We start from the raw sequence: 18,243 nt of genomic DNA, 5'->3' as shown, positions 1-18,243 counted from the left end.
GCAGTGGCAAATTTGGTTATGGCTTCCACTCTTGTTTTCAAGTAACCCCCGCTGGCCGTGTGCTTGTCGACATGGAGTGAGGACAAGAAATAACCCCCAGATACTCCGGGTCCAGGCTCGCACACAAAGAATTGCACTTGAGTGAGCTAGTGGAAGGCTATGGGGACCTGTAGAGCTGAGTTTGCCTACATAACACAGTCATTACAGTCCAAAATTCACTACGTGAATTGTTTCATGAGAAGGCACTTAAACACTAATTCTGCAAACCTGTGCCCCCCACCCCTCTCCACCAGCAGGGAAGTTGTGCTCAAACAGACAGTAGGCCAGAGATAGGGCTCCAACATTGCAGCTCCGGTTCTCTGTCCTGCACTCTCTGGGATCGTGGAATTAGCCCTTTAGGATCCTGCTCATAATGCTCATGGTATATATTTAGCTCTAATAATTGTTTTAAGAAAGTTGTAAACTGTTAAGTTGCTGGTGACTTTATTTGTGCAGAAATATGTTTTTTCTTATGGCCACAAAACTGCACCTTTTAATGTTTTGAAAGGCACTGAACGTCAAGTGTTAATGGAAGTTGTTCAACAATATTTTTAAAAACACCAACATTGAATTTTACAAGTAACTTTTTAGAACTTTTAAGAACTACAAATATTAGTCAAAACAACCATCACAGCACTGCAGATTCACTTCCACCTACCTTTCTACAAAAATGCCAGCTTGAACAGCATGAACAATGCTGCGGAATCTAGGCTTTTCCACTGGCCTTCTTCTCATCACCCCCATCTTCCTCGTGAAGGTGGACGCCAGCCAGTCTCGAACCTCCGATGGAACGGAATCTGACTGGATGTCGCTGAGTTCGTCCTCAGTGTCCAAGAGCCTTCTGATGAGAGAACAGAGTATATGGCTTCAGACCTAGAAGAACTCCTGAACTTAGTCCCTCCTGAAGAAATAGTAATCCAAAGAGGCTGCCTCTTGAGTACATTTTTAGTTTAGCTTATACTTCATCAAATATGCAAATCAAATGAGTCGTCTGTAAAATATACTTACAGGCAGACTTCAAGTAAATATTTGATTTGAGGTTATTTCCAATATGATCAATATTCTAGAACGGGATCTAATCCATGCCTTAAGCAGTAACAATATCATTATTTTTATTTGTATTTGATCCCTCTACTAATGGAACACAGTAACGTGTTTGTCTTTTTTTTAAATAAATTGCAGCCCTGCCCTGAATTGATGATTTTAATGATAATAAATCCAAATCTATTTCCTGTTCAGTAAGCTTCCTGACTGTTTCATTCAAAACATAACCATTATTTCAGTGCCTTCATACCAAATTGATGATTATACACTTCCCTGTACTCAACTGCATACACCACCTATTGGTCCAGTTACCTAAAATATCCAACTCTTTTGCATCTTATTGTTCCTCCTTATTTTCTTTGTCTCCTGTCCTGATACCGTCTATAAATGTGGAAGATTTTGCTTTTGACTCCCTCACCAAGTTATATATATTTCCTGTTTTAAAACGACTTTGCTAGACAGCACTTCTCTGATTTTAGTTATTAATCTCCAATGTTGAACTTTGCCAAAGATATCGTATAACCTAAGTAGGCAACATCCCCCCATATCTGTTTTCCACCATAGAAGTTACATCTTCAAAAAACTCCAGAAAAGTAAGCATGACCTAATTAAGCATGAAGTAAGCAGGAAATAAGACTCAAAGAAAGAACTTTGATCTCACAGAATTCTCCACCCTAAAAGACTGAAACATAAAAATCACAAAGGATTCCTTCATTTTACCAGTAAAAAAAGGTATCTTCTCATCTCTGTGTAAAGTTAAAGAAAAGATCCTGTAATGACAATTTAGTTAATAACTTTCCCTTAAATTTACACACAAAGGAAAATATACCCCAGTGCATTTTGAAGCATGCCACATTAGCTGTCGCAACCTGAAAATAAACTTTAGCATGTTTCATGCACCCGGATGTAGATCCCAGGATTTAGTATCATCCAGGATCAGGAAGGACATCAAGAGCTCCTCAGCTCTACCACAGCTATCAAGAGATGAAGCTGAAATCTATTACCCCTTCTTCCACGCAAGATTAAAATCCATTCCAAAACGGGCAACGGAGTTGTGTGCTAAAGGAAGTAGATGAGGTATCAGAGAAAACACACCTGAATAGGACACAGTAGCAATGCGCCCTAGAATTTTTGTATATACATCCCTTCAAAGTGCTTAAAGAATCTTAGGGCGGATGTCACACACAAACACTAATAATTTACACATAATTACATTTCAAGAACTTTTATTGATTCGGTGATCTTAGCACACTCAACATTTCTATTCACAATGTCACCGTATATAAACCTCATGATGTCATATCGGGAGGGAGGTTACTCAAAATGTCTGCTTTCAATAATTTTAAAAGCATAAAACTCTATAACAGGGGACAACTGAAGGACTCAGCTAAAGGCACAAATATCTCTTCTTACAAAGTTTATTGTTATGTGGTGGCAATTCAGTCAAATGCAATAAAAACAGAAAATGCTGGAAATACTCAGCAGGTCAGGCAGCATCTGTGGAGCGAGAAACAGAGTTAATGTTTCAGGTCAATGAACTTCTGATGAAAGGTCATCGACCTGAAACATTGGCCCATAATTTCCAATCGGAGGCTTCCTGCGTGCGGATGCCTCCCATCGGTAAAAAAGTCTACGCCCTTACCCGAGGGCTCCCAAGGTCTGGACTCTTCCGCTCCTGGGCCTCTCTGGGTGCACGTACGCAAAGGCCCAGGTATCCCAGGGTGCAGGCGGTTCGCAAGCGTCCCTGGGATCACATGGGCCAGGTGAACCAATGGGAGAAGGGAATCCCCCTTCATACTTTTGACAGGTAGACCTGTCAAAAGTATGAATGGAGATCACTGAAAAAAGACATCAAAACATTAAATACATTTTTTTTAAATCATGTTTTTAAAATGAGTTAAAATTGCATTAAATTAAATATTTTAAACAAAAATTAAATTTTTTGAAAAAATAATTAAAGTTTTTTACAGGGCTAAAAATAAACTTACCTTTTTAAAAAGTATTTTTAAATTATAAATGAGTGAAAATTTTTTTTTAAACTTTTTTTAAACTCTCATGCTGGTAAAAGTAGGCCTTACGCCTGCTTTTACCAGGCGTAAGATTTTTAAATGTTTTCAGCAGGCAGAGGTTCTGCAGAAAGCTGAACTCTCCCCCCGCAGATGCCCTTCTCCAGGGCAGGCGTCTGATCTGTCAAGAGGACCTACGGTGTGTACACAGTTCGTACACAGCCGTAGGCATCGGAAATTATGGGCCATTAACTCGGTTTCTCTCTCCACAGATGCTGCCTGACCGGCTGAGTATTTCCAGCATTTTCTGTTTTTATTTCAGATTTCCAGCATCTGTAGTATTTTGCTTTTGTATCAGTCAAATGCAATATTGAAATAGGTGAGTGCAATGAAGTAATGTTAGAGATTGAAATTAAGACATTGCTGGAAATGTGACATCTTTCCAGATCAAGAGTGCTCTGTAACCAATTTTAGTTGGTGCACAAGAACAGTGGAAAGTAGCTTCATTTCACTTCACCCACACAACACAGCAGAGATAGTGAACTCACTTTGTGGTGAAATGTGGCAGAACAAATGCATGTCTAAGGCTGTGCGACATAATAGGGCTGATTTTAACATTCGATGATAGCAAAAAATGGATGGATTTGGAGCAGCCACCTGTATGACTCCCCACCCGGTTAACCTTTTGACTTCAATTGTAAGGAAAATTGAGTGGGTTGTACAACAAGTGCCTGCTTTCTGCCAACGGCAAAAGTTAAAATCAGCCCTAAGGGCCTTGGTGAAACCACACCTGGAGTACTGTCTTGGTCTCCTTACTTAAGGAAGGATATACTTGCCTTACAGGGAGTACAACGAGGTTCACTAGACTGATTCCTAGGATGAGGAGAGATTGAGGAGACTAGGCCTATATTCCCTCGAATTTAGAAGAATGAGAGGTGGGCTCATTTAAACATATAAAATTCTTACAGGGCTTGACAGGGTAGATGCAGGGAGGATGATTCTCCTGGCTGGGGAGTCCAGAACTAGAGGTCACAAACTCAGAATAAGAGGTTGGCCATTTAAGACTGAGATGATGAGAAATTTCTTCACTCAGAGGGTGGTGAATCTTTGGGATTCTCTACCCAGAGGGCCGGGGATGCTCAGTTGATAAGTATATTCAAGACTGAGAGTGATAGATTTTTGAATACTAAAGGAATCAAGGGATATGGGGATAGTGTCGGAAAGTGGAGTTGAGGTACAATATCAGCCATGATCTTATTGAATGGTGGAGCAGGCTCAAAGGGCCTACTCCTGCTCCTATTTCTTATGTAATTAAGTATTGACACACAAATGCACCCTTAGCTTAGCCTTCACATTTTAATACAAATGGCTTACACAGGTTGTAGTTCTTTCTGTGATATATTTAGTATGCTGTTTAATTTGTTGATCTTAATTTACTACTTTTGCTATGTTAAACAGTTGTTGACTAATATAAACAGGTTAACAACTGTATTTAAATAGCATAGACAGGAATTTAATGTAAACTTATTAAACAGTGCACTAAAAATGGTACACAAGAGCGATTTAAAAGAGAGATGTTCCACTTCGGGGCACCTGACATACATAGCGGGCATACCGGGAAATTGCATAACCCCACACTTGATTTTCCAACCATTAAGTTTAATAGGAAAAAGATCATGGAATGAGGGTGGAAAAAGTCCTGATATACTGGAGCGCCAAAGCAGAAAATCTGCCCTTAAATTCCATGGAAATAAAATAGTGAAAAAATTTTTTTTTTAATTGTAAGCATGAAATATGCCATTACTGGCAACACACACACAAAATGAATTTTAAAGTATGTGCATAAATCACATGCATACCATGTCATAGGGCTTTCCATTTAAAAGACAATAACTCACCTTGTCTCATCAATGTAAACTGCTTCCAACACAGATGCTGCATATTCTATATTCTTCTTTAAATCTGTCACGTTAATCTCACCTTTCTCTAACTGCTTCACAAGACATCTTAATCTGAAATATAAAGAGATTACGTTACAAAATTTCCAACCATCACAACAGGGCTTATTCTTCCATTTTTAGAATACTTTATTCTAAACTTTATTCATTTGGAAACACAAGCTTGTAAGGTGAGAACATTTGTCTCAAACAATTGATGTTCTGATAACAGCATTCAACAGTCCGACCTCAGGAAAGATACAATAAAACAGTTCACAACAATTCTTTTAAATAAAAAGTCTGTTACATGTGTGTACCAAGCTTGGAACCGATGTCCTAGGGGGAGTGTTTGCTAGTGCTGTGGGGGAGGGTTTAAACTAAAATGGCAGGGGGTTGGGAACCTGAGCAGGGAGACAGAGGAAAGGGAAACAAGGATAAAAGAAAAAGATAGGAAGGAGAAAAACAAAAGTGGCAGTCAGAGAAATCAACGGTTTAAATCAAACATGACCACAGTAAATAATAATTCTAATAGGTCTAAGAGCATTAAAAAAACAAGCCTGAAGGCTTTGTGTCTTAATGTGTGGAGCATTTGTAATAAGGTGGATGAATTGGCTGCGCAAATAGAGGTAAACAAATATGATTTGGTTGGGATTACGGAAACGTGGCTCAAGGATGGCCAAGACTGGGAACTCAACATCCAGGGGTATTCGATATTCAGGAAAGATAGGCAAAAAGGAAAGGGAGGTGGGGTAGCATTACTGGTTAAAGAAGGGATTAACACAATTGTAATGAAGGATATTAGCTCTGATGATGTGGAATCTGTATGGGTAGAATTGAGAAATACTAAGGGGAAAAAAACATTAGTGGGAGTGGTATATAGACCTCCAAACAGTAAGGCAGAGGTTGGGGATGGCATTAAAAGGGAAATTAAAGAAGCGTGCAATAAGGGCACAGCAGTCATCATGGGTGACTTTAATCTACATGTAGATTGGGCCAACCAAATTAGTAACAATACTGTGAAGGAGGAATTCCTGGTGTGTTTATGGGATGGTTTCCTGGACCAATATGTCGAGGAACCAACCAGAGATCAGGCCATCTTAGACTGGGTATTATGTAACGAGAAAGGATTAATTAGCAATCTTGTTGTACGAGGCCCCTTGGGTCGGAGCGATCATAATATGATCGAATTCTTCATTAAGATGGAGAATGAAGTAGTTGACTCAGAGACTAGGGTCCTCAATTTAAATGAAGGAAACTACGATGGTCTGAGGAGCGAGTTGGGTAGGATTGATTGGGGAATGGCACTCAAAGGGTTGACGGTGGATAGGCAATGGCAAACATTCAAAGACCGAATGGATGAGCTACAGAATTTGTTCATCCCAGTTTGGCATAAAGATAAAACAAAAAAGGTGACTCAACCATGGCTAACAAGGGAAATTAGGGATAGCATAAGATCCAAGGAGAGGACATATAAATTGGCCTGAAAAAGCAACAATCCTGAGGATTGGGAGCAGTTTAGGATTCAACAAAGGAGGACAAAGGGATTAATTAAGAAAGGGAAAATAGAATATGAGAGTAGGCTTGCAGGGAACATAAAAACTGACTGTAAAAGCTTTTATAGATATGTGAAGAGAAAAAGATTGGTGAAGTCAAGCGTAGGTCCCTTGCAGTCAGAATCAGGGGAATTTATAATGGGGAACAAAGAAATGGCAGACCAACTAAATACATATTTTGGTTCTGTCTTCACAAAGGAGGACACAAATAACCTCCCAGAGATGCCGGGGAACATAGGGTCTGATGAAAGGGTGGAACTGAAAGAAATCAGTATTTGTAGGGAAATGGTGTTAGGAAAATTGATGGGACTGAAGGCCGATAAATCCCCAGGGCCTGATAATCTACATCCCAGGGTACTTAAGGAAGTGGCCCTAGAAATAGTAGATGCATTGCTGGTCATCTTCCAGAACTCGATAGACTCTGGAACAGTACCCATGGATTGGAAGGTAGCTAATGTTAACCCACTATTCAAAAAAGGTGGTAGAGAAAAAGTGGGGAATTATAGACCGGTAAGCCTGACATCGGTAGTGGGGAAAATGCTAGAGTCCATTATAAAAGATGTAATAGCAGAGCACTTGGAAAGCAGTGACAGGATCGGACAAAGTCAACATGGATTTACAAAAGGTAAATCATGCTTGACTAATCTACTGGAATTTTTTGAGGATGTAACTGGTAAAATAGATAAGGGAGAACCAGTGGATGTGATGTATTTGGACTTTCAGAAGGCTTTCGATAAGGTCCCACATAAGAGATTAGCGTGCAAAATTAAGGCACATGGGATTGGGGGCAAGGTATTGACTTGGATAGAGAACTGGTTGGTGGACAGAAGGCAAAGAGTTGGAATAAACGGGTCGTTTTCCGAGTGGCAGGCAGTGACTAGTGGGGTACCGCAAGGATCGGTCCTAGGACCCCAGCTGTTCACAATATATATTAATGATCTGGACGAGGGAATTAGATGTAATATCTCCAAATTTGCAGACGACACAAAGCTGGGTGGGAGGGTATGCTGTGAGGAGGATGTCGTGAAACTCCAGTACGATTTGGACAGGTTGGGTGATTGGGCAGAAACATGGCAAATGCACTATAATGTGGATAAATGTGAGGTTATCCACTTTGGTGGCAAAAACAGGAAGGCAGATTATTATTTGAATGGCAATAGATTGGAAGAAGGGGAAGTGCAAAGAGACCTGGCTGTTCTTGTGCACCAGTCGCTGAAGGTAAGCATGCAGGTGCAGCAGGCAAATGGTATGTTGGCCTTCGTAGCAAGAGGGTTCGAGTACAGGAACAAGGAAGTCTTGCTGCAGTTGTACAGGGCCTTGGTGAGACCGCACCTTGAGTATTGTGTGCAGTTTTGGTCCCCTTACCTGAGGAAGGACGTTCTTGCCATGGAAGGAGTGCAGCGAAAATTCACCAGGCTGATACCTGGGATGGCAGGAATGACGTATGAGGAGAGATTATGTCGATTGGGCTTATACTCACTGGAGTTTAGAAGACTGAGAGGGGATCTCATCGAAACCTATAAAATTCTGTCAGGCCTGGACAGACTAGATGCAGGAAGGATGTTTCTGATGGCCGGGGAGTCCAGAACCAGTGGTCTGGTCTAAGGATAAGGGGTAAGCCATTTAGGACTGAAATGAAGAGGAATTTCTTCACCCAGAGAGTGGTGAACCTGTGGAATTCTCTGCCACAGAGGGCGGTGGAGGCCAGTTCATTAAATATATTCAAGAAAGAGTTGGATATATTTCTTAAGGCTAAAGGGATATGGGGAGAAGGCAGGGACAGGGTACTGAATTTAGATGATCAGCCATGATCTCATTGAATGGCGGAGCAGGCTCGAAGGGCTGAATGGCCTACTCCTGCTCCTATCTTCTATGTTTCTATGTTTCTCTAATTCAGGTGATAGGCTACACAACGATAGTTTAAATATTTATTGAAACTGGAAAGATTGAAATAACCCTACTGAACAAAGCAGTGGCGACACAATTTTCCCTCTTAAAATGTGGCTTCAGTCTCACATGGCTCCACTCCCGGGAATCTCACCCTCTCCACATTACTGTTTTCTGCTGGTTACTTCTTTTGGGAACTCCACTATTTTAGCAGCAAAACTCTTTTGTAACATGCAACAAAATACAACCTACAATATAATTTAGGTAACTAACTGCTAATGTGAAATTTACTAAAATAAATGATTAATGGCACAAAGGTGCTTTTAAAATACAGGAGTGCAGCAGACAGCAGGTGTGGTTTTACCTCCATTGCCTGCACCCCCAAGTAAGTCTACAAATGTGTCTTCAGAATAAAGCCATCACTTTCTAGGCAAATGCAGGGAGCCAGGTCTCGGTAATTGAATTGTTATCAAGCAGACCCTCAAGTGCGTTCCAAAAGATCCCACTATGATTGGATGTGTGTCTCTCCACATAGAAATGTTCCAGTTACCAGTTCCTCAGTAAGACCCTTCAACCGTGTATTAGAAATGCTTCTCCGAGTGCCTGTAGTGCAGCAAGTCCAAGTAAGCTATAAGCTCCCAGGTTTATTCCAAGGAGGTCTCTGAAGGGGTTACATAGACACCAGAACAAAATAGTATAAATGTGTCACATGGAGGTTGCTTTTTCCCAACCATAGCAACAATAAATAATCATTCTTCAATCTCCCTGATGGTGGACCAAGTTATAGAGTCATAGAGTTATACAGCACGGATAGAGGCCCAGCAGAAAACAGTAATGTGGAGAGGGTGAGATTCCCGGGAGTGGAGCCATGTGAGACTGAAGCCACATTTTAAGAGGGAAAATTGTGTCGCCACTGCTTTGTTCAGTAGGGTTATTTCAAGGGAAAAAGCTCCTTAGTATCCATCCTATCTATGCCCCTCATAATTTTGTACACCTCAATCATGTCCCCCGTCAGCCTCCTCTGCTCCAAGGAAAACAAACCCAATCTGCCCAGTCTCTCTTCATAGCTGAAGCGTTCCAGCCCTGGTAGCATCCTGGTGAATCTCCTCTGCACCCTCTCCAAAGTATCACATCCTTCCTGTAGTGTGGCGACCAGAACTGCACACAGTATTCCAGCTGTGGCCTAACCAGTGTTTTATACAGCTCCATCATAACCTCCTTGCTCTTATATTCTATGCCTCGGCTAATGAAGGCAAGTATCCCATATGCCTTTTTTACCACCTTATCCACCTGTTCCGCCGCCTTCAGGGATCTGTGTACTTGCACACCCAGATCCCTCTGACCCTCCGTCTTGCCTAGGATCTTACCATTCATTGTGTATTCCCTTGCCTTGTTAGTCCCCCCAAAGTGCATCACCTCGCACTTTTCCGGGTTAAATTCCATTTGCCACTGTTCCGCCCATCTGACCAACCCATCGATATCGTCCTGCAGACTGAGACTACCCTCCTCGCTATTTACCACCCTACCAATTTTTGTATCATCCGCGAACTTACTGATCATACCTTTTACATTCATATCCAAGTCATTAATATAGACCACAAACAGCAAGGGACCCAGCACCGATCCCTGTGGTATCCCACTGGCCACAGGCTTCCAGTCACAAAAACAACCTTCGACCATCACCCTCTGCCTTCTGCCACTAAGCCAGTTTTTTATCCAACGTGCCAAGGCACCCTGGATTCCATGGGCTCTTACCTTCTTGACCAGTCTCCTGTGCGGGACTTTATCGAAGGCCTTACTGAAATCCATGTATACCACATCCACTGCGTTGCCCTCATCCACACACCTAGTCACCCCCTCAAAAAATTCAATCAAATTAGTCAGACATGATCTTCCCTTGACAAAGCCATGTTGACTATCCCTGATTAATCCTTGCCTCTCCAAGTGGAGACTGATTTTGTCCCTCAGAATTTTTTCCAATAATTTTCCCACCACTGATGTTAGGCTCACTGGCCTGTAGTTCCCCGGTTTTTCCCTACTCCCCTTCTTGAATAATGGAACTACATTAGTGGTTCTCCAGTCCTCTGGCACATCCCCTGTGGCCAGAGAGGTTCTGAATATATGTGTTAGAGCCCCCGCAATCTCTTCCTTTGCCTCACACAGCAGCCTGGGATACATTTCGTCCAGGCCTGGGGATTTATCCATTTTTAGGCCTGCTAAAACCGCCATTACCTCCTCCCTCTCGATGTTAATGTGTTCGAGCATATCACAGTCCCCCCGCCCTATTTCTATGTCTACATCGTCCCTCTCCATAGTGAAAACAGATGCAAAAAATTCATTTAGAACCCCTCCTACATCTTCCGGCTCCACACACAGATTGCCACTTTTGTCCCTAATGGGCCCTATTTTTTCCCTAGTTATCCTCTTACCCTTAATATACTTATAAAACATCTTAGGATTTTCCTTTATTTTGCTCGCCAGTGTTATTTCATGGCCCCTCCTTGATCTCCTAATTTCTTTTTTAAGTATCCCCCTGCACTTTTTGTACTCCTCTAGGGCTTCCTCCGTCTTTAGCCTTTTGTATCTGCCAAAAGCCCTCCTTTCTTTTCTAATCCATTCTCGTATATCCCCTGACATCCAAGGTTCCCTGTGGTTTTTGGAACCACCCTTGACCTTTACGGGAACATGTTGCCATTGTATGATCTCAATCTCCCTTCTGAAAGCCTCCCATTGCTCCGATGCGGATTTTCCTACAAGTAGCTGATCCCAGTCCATTTTGGCCAGATCCTGCCTTATCCTATTAAAATCGGCCTTCCCCCAATTTAGAACCTTTATTTCCGGCCCATCCCTGTCCTTTTCCATGACCACCTTAAATCTCACCATATTATGGTCACTGTCACCAAAGTGCTCACCAAAGTGCTCACCTACTAGCACTTCTTCCACTTGGCCGGCCACATTCCCTAGAATTAGGTCCAGTACCGCCCCCTCTCTTGTAGGACCTTCTACATGCTGGCTCAAAAAGCTCTCCTGGATGCACTTTAAGAATTCTACACCCTCTGTGCCTTTCACACTCTGACTATCCCAGTTAATATTGGGGAAGTTACTACCAGATGAAGTGAAACCGGAGACAAAATGTTAAACTGCTTTATTCCACACTAAGGTAAAGATACACAACAATAGCTATGATCGGATTCATTATTTTTAACAATATAACTTGCATGTGTAATAATATAAAAGAAATGAATTCGCTATGCTGCCCAGCTCATTCGTTGTCTCATTTGACTTTAAGCTGTTCTCCTAAAATACCCTCTCCTGTGTTCCATCCTACTCACAGATGTTTGCTGTTTGACAGCCCTCAGCTATAACTCTTTCTCTCTTAGACAGTCCCTCGGAACCGAGGATGACTTGCTTCCACATTAAAAATGAGTTCGCAGGTGACTGATGAGTCCAATGCGGGACCGACAGTCTCTGTCACAGGTGGGGCAGACAGTGGTTGAAGGTGCGGGTGGGTGGGGTGCTTGGGTTGACGTGCGCTCCTTGCGCTGCCTGCGCTTGGCTTCCGCTTGCTCCCGGCGAAGAGACTCGAGGTGTTCAGCGCCTTCCCGGATGCTCCTCCTCCACTTTGTGCGGTCTTGGGCCAGGGATTCCCAGGTGTCGGTGGGGATGTTGCACTTTTCCAAGGAGGCTTTGAGGGTGTCCTTGAATCATTTCCTCTGCCCACCTGGGGCTCTCTTGCCGTGCCGGAGCTCCGAGTAGAGTGCTTGTTTTGGGAGTCTCGTATCGGGCATGCGGACGATGTGACCCGTCCATCGGAGCTGATCGAGCGTGGTCAAAGCTTCGATGCTGGGGATGTTGGCCTGAGCGAGATCACTGACGTTGGTGCGCCTATCCTGCCAATGGATTTGCAGGATCTTGTGGAGGCAGCATTGGTGATACCTCTCCAGTGCTTTGAGGTGCCTGCTGTACATGGTCCATGTCTCTGAGGCATACAGGAGGGCGGTTATCACTACTGCTCTGTAGACCATGAGCTTGGTGCCGGGTTTGAGGTCCTGGTCTTCAAACACTCTCTTCCACAGGCGACCGAAGGCTGCACTGGCACACTGAAGGCGGTGTTGGACTTCGTCATTGACGTCTGCCCTTGTTGAAAGTAGGCTCCTGAGGTATGGAAAGTGGTCCATATTGTCCAAGGCCTTGTCGTGGATTTTGATAATCGGGGGCCAGTACTGTGTGGCGGGGGCAGGTTGGTAGAGGACGTTTGTCTTACGGCTGTTTAGTGTAAGGCCCATGCTCTCGTACGCTTTGGTGAAGGTGTTGACGATGGTTTGGAGTTCGACCTCCGAGTGAGCGCAGACACAAGCGTCATCTGCATACAGAGGATGGGACGACCTTGGATCTGGACTGGAGGCGACGGAGGTTGAACAGTTTCCCGTTTGTCCTGTAAATTAGCTCCACTCCAGCAATGCTCCATAATGAGATGGAGCATTGCAGCAAGGAAGATCGAGAAGAGCGTTGGTGCGATGACACAGCCTTTGCTTGACCCCGGTCTGTACATGAATTGGGTCTGTGGTGGAACCATTGGTCAGGATCACGGCTTGCATGTCATCGTCAAACAGGCGGAGGATGGTGACAAACTTTTGAGGGCAGCCCAATTTGAGGAGGACACTCCATAATCCCTCATGGTTGACAGTGTCAAAGGCCTTTATGAGGTCAAAGAAGGCCATGTTGGTGCTGTTCCCTGCATTTCTCTTGTAATTGACACGCGGTGAAGATCATGTCCATTGTGCCCCTTAGTGGGCGGAATCTGCATTGCGACTCTGGGAGGAGCTCTTCAGCCACTGGGAGAAGGTGATTGAGGAGATTTCTTGCGATGACGTTCCCTGTGGCAGACAGCAGGGAAACTCCTCTGTAATTACCGCAATCGGACTTGTCACCTTTCTTGAAGATGGTCACAATTATGGTGTCTGAGATCCCCTGGCATGCAATACAATACAATACAATACAAATCGCTTTATTGCTCTCCTCCTTCCAGATAAGAGAAATTAGTTCATGAATTCACGCCAGTAGTGCTTCTCTGCCATGCTTTAGTGCCTCGGCAGCGATTGCATCTGCTCCTGAGGCCTTGCTGTTCTTCAGTTGTCGGATGGCCTTTTCAACCTCATGCCGGGCTAGGGCTGTGCTGAGATGGTGGCGGGTAGCATGCTGTGGGATGGAGTTGAGGACACTCGCATCGAAGACAGAGTCTCGGTTAAGGAGATCTTCGAAGTGCTCCTTCCAGTGGGCACTGACTGCCTCTCTGTCCTTGATGAGTACTTCTCCGTTCTTGGCCCACTGTGAGGTAGGACCTTGGGTGCTTGGGCCGTAAAAGTTCTGTTTTAAATGACTGACCCCAGGCTAACTCCCACCTCCTCGGAGTGGAATTCACCAGTCTAATTTGGTGATGACACCGGCTAAATTCAAATGAATAGAGTTTTCACAGGATCAATGAGTGTGAACAATCACAATAATATCAAACAGTCTTCAGGGCACTGGCTCAGACACTGATTTTAATTGAGGGAAGCTTTTGACAAGGGAGTTTTAGGCCACAAATTTAATCGCACTGAGGGGGCGGGTTTGGAGGCGGGTCTGCTGTCAAAATCACAAAGATTGACAGCGGGTAGGAAACCCACTGTCAACCCGCCTCCACGTGAGTCTCCCAGGTGTTGGGTCTGTCAGCGGAGAACTGACCCGACACCAAGTGGCAGGGGATACAATTTAGCTACTTAAATGGCTTGTTAAGAGTCAATTTAAGAGTATTTTGAGGCTTACTTCTAATTTTACCTTCTCCCCCACTGGTTACCCGCTGTTCGGGGAACACTTCAGCTCAACTTGGCTTGTTTTGAGTCTGGTCTGATGTTTGTGAAAAGATGACAGCTGCAGAAGTCAAGGATGCCATGTTGCAGATGGTGAGTTTCAGAGCAAAGAAAATGTTGGTTACTGCATTTTTAATACATATAGGGGGAGAAATTGGGTGAGTAGCGCCACCTGTTAGCGCCTAAAGAGGCAGTCAGTGGCTGTAGCGCCACTGGCTGCGTCTCCCGCGATATTCAGCAGGGGGCGCTAAAGGTGGCGTTAGGCATTTGCGCTGCGCCGCCACCGATGACGTCATCGATGTGCGCAGCGCCCCATTCGCGCCCCGTTTGCGATATTTGGTAGCGAACGCCGCAGTTGCGCCGTTCGCTACCCGCGCCCGGTTCACGGGGCCTTACTGTGTAGGCAACGGCGCAAGTTAAGGTGGAGGTGCGGGGCGGCCGCCTGCCAGCACCTCCATCCCCGGCCTCCTAACCACCCCCCCGCAGCATTGCCGGCTGTTTCCCGAGAGCCCGGCACTTCTTGGTGCTGGGCTCATTTGCCGGCACTCGCGAGCGGGGATCGCGCTGTTGCAGGCACCTCCCCCTTAACAGTGGGAGGAAGGCCTGCAGTACCACAGCGTGCCGTGCTGCAGCGTGTGGTGCTGCGGCACGTTGCGCTGCGATATTCAGTTTCAGCGCCCTAAGAGGGACGCGGAGCAGCTCGAGCCTCGCCCCGTGTCCCTCGAGGAGCAATGAAACTGAATATCTGACGATCGCTAAAGCCTCGAACGCTGCGCTAAATCCTGCGCTCAGGCGACTTTTGCGCCACTTTGGCGCCCCAACCCAATTTCTAGGCCTTAGAGACATAGGTAGGAACAGGGAGGAGATCCTGCTGAAAGGGTTTCAGGAGTTAGGCTCTAAATTAAAAAGCAGGACCTCGAGGGTACTAATCTCTGGATTATTGCCCAAGCAACATGCAAATTGCCACAGAAGCAGACAGAGCAGGAGAATTAACATGTGGCTAAAGGGCTGGTGTGAGAAAGAAGGGTTCCTTTTCATGGGACGCTGGCACTAGTTCTGGGACAGGAGGGAGCTGAACCAATTAGACGGGCTCCACCTGAACTGGGATGGGACCCATGTCCTAGCGGAAAGGGTAAATAGGGAGGTGGCAAAGGCTTTAAACTAGTAAGAAGAGGGGAGGAATCTACAAGAAACGTAAGCAGCCTAAATATTAACAAAACAGGAAAAGTGAGCATAGGAAAGAATAAAGGGAGGACATTGTCGGCAAGGGAGCAAAAAGAGTTATAGAACAGGAGTCTAAAAAAATGGTTAAACATAAAGTGAGAGGAAATCCTATTAAAAATGAGTTAAACTGTCCGTAATAAAACAGGGGTGCTGGAGGCAATCACACTAATAGGTGTAGTCTACAGACCACCTAACAATGGAAGGGAGGTGGAGGAAGAAATATACAGACAAATTAGAGAAATTAGTAAAAAAATAGAATAATGATCATGGCGGATTTCAACTACCCCAATATTAATTGGACAGAAGAGGTAGGTAAAGGGGTTAAGGGAATGGAGTTCCTACAATGTGTACAGGACCCCTTTCTAACCCAATATGTAAAAAGCCCAACAAGCTATTGGATCTAGTAATGGGGAATGAGCCAGAGCAGATAAGAGAAGTAAAAGTAGGGGAACATATAGGCAATAGTGACCAAAATATAATACGCTTTCAGATAATAATAGAGAAGGACATAAGTATGACAAAAACCAGGTTAAGAGATTGGAGAAAAGCTGATTTTGAGGGGCTGAGAATAGAACTTGGGAAGATAAAATGGGCAACGATATTGGCAAACAACAACGTAGAATGACAATGGGAACATTTAAAAAGGTGTTTAACAGAGTGCAGGAAAAATATATTCCACTAAAAGGAAAGGACAAACTAAACACTAATGGGACTCCATGGATGAATAAAGGCATAAGGGAACAACTGAGGGTAAGGAAAGAGGCATGCATTAAGTATATAGACTGCAGAGGAGTGCATGATAAGAGATATTATGAAGGGATTAGGAGAAAAGTCAAAAAAACAATTAGGAAAACAAAGAGGAACTATGAAATTAAATTATCAAGGAACATAAAACAAAATAGTAAAATATTTTACAGGCACATCAATAAAAAAAGGAAGGTTGGGATGGGAATAGGACCATTAAGGGATAGACAGGACAATACCACAGGTACCGATAGGGAGATGGCAGAAATATTAAATCATTATTTTGTTTCGGTATTTACCAGGGAGATAGAACAGGTGGACATGACATTTTTGATGAGATAAGTAATGAGATGTGTATTTCTTTTTTAAAGGGGATACCTGTATATTAAACAAACTAATCAAACTCAAAGAGGATAAAACCCCTGCTCCGGATGGATTACATCCACACATTTTAAAAGAATCTAGGGAAGAGATAGCAGAGGCATTACGACACATATTTAATAATTCTTTACAAAAAGGTATACTGCCAGAGGACTGGCGGATAGCTAACATAATACCTATATCTAAGAAGAAGGATAGAACATGTCCAGTGAATTATAGACCAGTCAGCTTAACATCGGTGGTAGGAAAAATAATGGAATCTCTACTAAAGGAAAGAATAGAAGAACATCTGGAAACAAAAAGTATAATAATGAATAGTCAGCATGGATTTCAAAAGGGAAAATCTTTCTTGATCAACCTTATTGAATTTTTTGAAGAGGTAACAGAGAGAGTAGACAATGGTAATGCAGTAGACGTAATTTATCTAGATTTTCAAAAGGCACTTCAATAAGGTACCCCATAATAGGCTAATGAATAAGGTCAGAGAATGCAGAGTCAGGGGATAAGTAGCAGAATGGATTGCTAGCTGGCTTTAAGGCAGAAAGCAGACAGTGGGAGTAAAGGGTAGCTATTCACAGTGGCAGAAGGTGGGTAGTGGTGTTCCACAAGGATCAGTGCTGGGACCACTGCTGTTCGTAATTTACATTAACACAATTTCTAAATTTATGGATGGTACCAAATTGGGGGGATAGTCAATACTGAGGAGGACTGCAACAAAATTACAGGACATTAAAAAACTTGCAGAATGGGCAAACAATTGGCAAATGAAGTTCAACACAGATAAATGTGAGGTATTACATTTTGGCAGGAAGAATAGGGAGGTCACTTATCACTTGGAGGGTGCGAGTCTAGGTGGGGTAGAGGAACAAAGGGATCTCGGAGTACAAATACACTACTGAATGCTCAGACTGGGGCTCTGGACACCTTGGGCTCCAATATACAGCAGTCTCTTGTCTGGTTTTACCATGTTGGAGAATCATATTGAGGGACAGAGTATAGGACTTCAACAACCTCATTTCTGCCCAGCAATCTGCTCCATCGCAGTTTACTGCCTATACTGAGGTAGTGTTCAGTTGTAGTGGTGTTGAATGATCGCACTATCAGGAAGATACCACATCCATCATGCCTGGCCAAGCAGCTCAAATGGCTCACTATGTGCCAGATAACATGCAGGACCAAACAGCCACCACAGCTGTAAATGTGGTGCCAGGAGTTGCTGGGCCATCTCATAAAATATCAAATGGAGATACTGGATTACCTTCAACCCAAGAGACAGGCACAGACTACCATCAGCTAACCTCTACACTGGCTGATTCTGCTTGGACAGAATGTCAGTGGGAAATCACTTATAAAGAGCACTAGGTTAGGTGTAACACACACAATATACACAAAGGGAAGCACCAAGGTGCACTGGGCACACATTCACCTCACAGTGTCTGCCATTATTATGGCCCGTATTTTCCGATCAGAGGCTTCCTGCGTGCGGATGCCTCCTATCGGGAAAAAATCTACACCCTTACCTGAGGGCTCCCGAGGTCCGTCTCTTCTGCTCCTGGGCCTCTCCTGGTGCACACGCGCA

The 18,243-nt window shown here is 43.9% G+C and overlaps 1 protein-coding gene across 1 annotated transcript in view; it reads right to left on the bottom strand.

The window, feature by feature from the left end:
• The window catches only part of pde1a (phosphodiesterase 1A, calmodulin-dependent), a 386,725-nt gene that overhangs the window by 118,289 nt on the left and 250,193 nt on the right, over positions 1-18,243 (bottom strand). The window contains exons 2-3 of the mRNA XM_085985945.1: positions 4,988-5,101; positions 698-880 (exon numbers count right to left, since the gene is read on the bottom strand). Coding sequence (XP_085842071.1) covers positions 698-880; positions 4,988-5,101 — 297 coding nt within the window. The remainder of the gene's footprint in view (positions 1-697; positions 881-4,987; positions 5,102-18,243) is intronic.

Source organism: Somniosus microcephalus, chromosome 4 (assembly GCF_052327205.1).
Source record: "Somniosus microcephalus isolate GS21.2 chromosome 4, FLI_Smic_1.0, whole genome shotgun sequence".
In the NCBI taxonomy this organism is placed as follows: domain Eukaryota; kingdom Metazoa; phylum Chordata; class Chondrichthyes; order Squaliformes; family Somniosidae; genus Somniosus; species Somniosus microcephalus.
Note: the sequence above shows the minus strand (reverse complement) of the source record. Positions and strands in the feature narration are given on the sequence as shown.